General features: G+C 57.1%; 1 protein-coding gene across 1 annotated transcript in view; it reads left to right on the forward strand.

Annotated features, from left to right (window-relative positions):
• KCNQ4 (potassium voltage-gated channel subfamily Q member 4) overlaps nt 1-2,889 on the forward strand; it is a 23,609-nt gene that overhangs the window by 16,027 nt on the left and 4,693 nt on the right. The window contains exons 8-9 of the mRNA XM_031063040.1: nt 401-489; nt 1,532-1,687. Coding sequence (XP_030918900.1) covers nt 401-489; nt 1,532-1,687 — 245 coding nt within the window. The remainder of the gene's footprint in view (nt 1-400; nt 490-1,531; nt 1,688-2,889) is intronic.

Consider the following 2,889-nt stretch of genomic DNA (forward strand, 5'->3'; position numbering starts at 1 on the left):
AAAACTATACTAAAAGAATAGAAGAAAAGGTTTCATCAGAAGGCTAGCTAAGAATAGAAAGGAATGATAACAAAGGTTTGTGGCTCGGGCTCTGTGTCCAAGCTAGCTGGGCTGTGATTGGCCATTAATTAGAAACAACCACATGAGACCAATCACAGATGCACCTGTTGCATTCCACAGCAGCAGATAATCAATGTTTGCATTTTGTTCCTGAGGCCTCTCAGCTTCTCAGGAGGAACAATCCTAAAGAAAGGATTTTTCAGAAACCACGTCTATGACTGAGCACCGACATCCTGTGGGTCGGTCGCTGCCGCCTGCGGGGGCCAGGATGGATGGAGGGGTCTGGGAGGGTTCTCCCATCCCGAAGCATCCCGATTGCCGGGAATCTCTCTCCCTGCAGGCTGCCTGGCGCCTGTACTCCACGGATGCCAGCCGGGGGTACCTGACGGCCACCTGGTGTTACTACGACAGCCTCCTGCCCGCCTTCAGGTAGGCGGGAGGGGGTGAGTGAGGGCTGGGCAGCTCCCGGGGGTCCCCGCGGGGATGAACAGCCCGGGGAACCGGGAGGGACCTTGTGGAACCCCCAGGAGCTCGGTGGGGTCGAGCAGCGCCGACGCCTTCCCAGGATGGGAGTCTGCAGAAGGAGCCTCCTTCATCCTCGTCATCCTCACAGCGCCCATCCCATCCCCTCTCACTCCATCCATAGCGTTCCTCCAGCAGCACAGGGAATGGGGTGGTGCCTCGGGGACCCCACGGTTGTGGTGGTGGAGCTGCAGCCGGACAGGAGCTGGTTCCAGGTGTGGACACGAGGGGATCCAGTGGGAGCCCCATGTCCTGTTCCTTCATCGTGTCCCTCCTGTGATCCCTGGGATTTTGGCACTGTGTGTGGATCAAAGGCTTCCCAAAGGTTTTCCAGACCTCTTTTCCAGATCCTGAGGGTTTGCCACATCCCTGTGAGCAATCCCTGCCCTCCTGCCTGCCCTGCTCTGGCCGTGTGACAAATCCATCCCTCTGTCCCACTCTCAATTTTCCCAAAGGCAGAGCTTTCAACATCCACAGCCCCGAGTCCCAGCTTCCCGAGCATCACCCCGGATCCTGGCAATCTCTGGGGGCTCTGCTGCCCCTCCAGCTGAGCCAGGAGCCATGTTCCCCGCAGTGGAACTCACACAGAGCCAGATTCCACCCCTGCTGGGTCTGAGCTTTCCCCTTCTGGCTGGAGCCCAGCATCTGATGGTGACAGGTCCCCATGTCCCCACCCTGTCCCAGGTTTGTCCTTGCCTCATCCATCCCCCTCAGCACGTCCAACCCTTCCTTCTGTAGAATCCTGCCCCAGGACCCTTCCCCAGCCCCACCACCCCCAGTTAAGAATCCATCTTTTGAACAAAAATGCTGATTTTTTTGTTTTGTTTTGCTGTGGTTTTGCTTTGGTTTGCACTCAGGACGACCCAGCGCTGCTCAGCCTCGCTTTGCTGGTTTTTGTTTGCTTTGGAAATTTTAATTTCTCCCCGTTTTTATTCCACCCCGACCTCAGAGAGCTGGTCCTTATGTTTGAGCATTTGCACCGGGTCCGCAACGGAGGATTTAGGAACTCAGAGGTGAAAAAATGGCCTGACAGAGCCCCACCACCCTATCACTTCTTCACCCCCGCCCAGAAAAGCTTCAGCCTGGCCGTGTGTTCAGGGGAAAGGTAGGAGGGGGCAGCCCCCGTGTTCTCCCTGCTCTCTGCTCTGTCTGCTCCTCTGTGCCCTCCTGAGCTGTCACTGTCACTGTCACTGCCAGGCCAGACCCGAGTGCCACCACCCCAAAGTGTCCCTGCTCCCCACTGGTGCTGGGCCAGCCCTGCTGCTCCTGCTGCTGCTCCCAGCCCTCGGGTTGTTGGTTGTTAATTGCTGCCCCGAGATGGGCAGGATGTCTCTGCTTCGAGAGACAAGAGTCTGGACTCTTCACTTTTCGGTCTTGAGGTTGTTTATTAATTTTATATAAAATTTTATATAAAATCTATAAAATTTTTTAAATCTATAAAATTTTCTTTCTGCCCAGCCGAGGTCTGCTCAGCAGGGCAGCCACAGGCACTCTGACCACCCCCGCGACAGCAGAAAATGGAGAACAAGAAGAAGAAGAAGAAAGGCTGGACATGCCCAAGTTCCTCCATCTTGTCCCCATAACCCCCCTACCAAAAATCCTAAAATCTACATTTTCACCCTGTGATCATTTTATTATCACACTACTCAAACCTCTGTGACTTTCATGTCCTCATACAAAGCTGGTAACTTGCTCCAGGGGTCATAATCAAACCCCCAGGTGTCCTGGGCTGTGTGCCAGGGTCTCTGAGCCCCCTGACAGGGTCCTTGGCAACTCTGGACACCCAGAGGGATGCACTGAGTCTGACACCCAGCTCCATTCCAGCTCCAGAAGGGGCAGATTTGATCCCAGGGCACCCTCTGGGCTGTTGTACCTTCGTGAGGTCACCTCCTGCCCTCTTCACGTGGCTGTGACCCCGGGATGCGGCACAGGAGTGGCAGGAACCCCCTTGGCAGGGGCAGTGCTGCCACCCCGGCAGCATGGAGCAGGATGAAGCCGCGGGGCCGCATTCCAGAGCCCGGGAAGGAGCAGATCCCAGAGCCTGGGGCTGGGAAGGGCTCCGGGAGCCCATGAGGAGAGAAGCGAGGGCTTGAGGCTGCCCTGCTGCTGCTGCTGCTGGCGGCTGCTCTGCGCCGTGCCCCTTGTCCCCTGTGCCTGAAGAGGAGACCCCAGCGTGCCACCAGCGCTGGCCACCCCCCAGGACAGCACCAGGGTTAGGTGGGGAGAGGCCCCGTGCCTCAGTTTCCCCCACATCAGCAGGGCTGAGCGTGCAGGTGTGGGGAGGAGCAGCACCTGCTCCCTCAGGTG

The sequence above is a fragment of the Geospiza fortis genome, unplaced genomic scaffold, assembly GCF_000277835.1.
Source record: "Geospiza fortis unplaced genomic scaffold, GeoFor_1.0 scaffold289, whole genome shotgun sequence".
Classification (NCBI taxonomy): Eukaryota; Metazoa; Chordata; class Aves; order Passeriformes; family Thraupidae; genus Geospiza; species Geospiza fortis.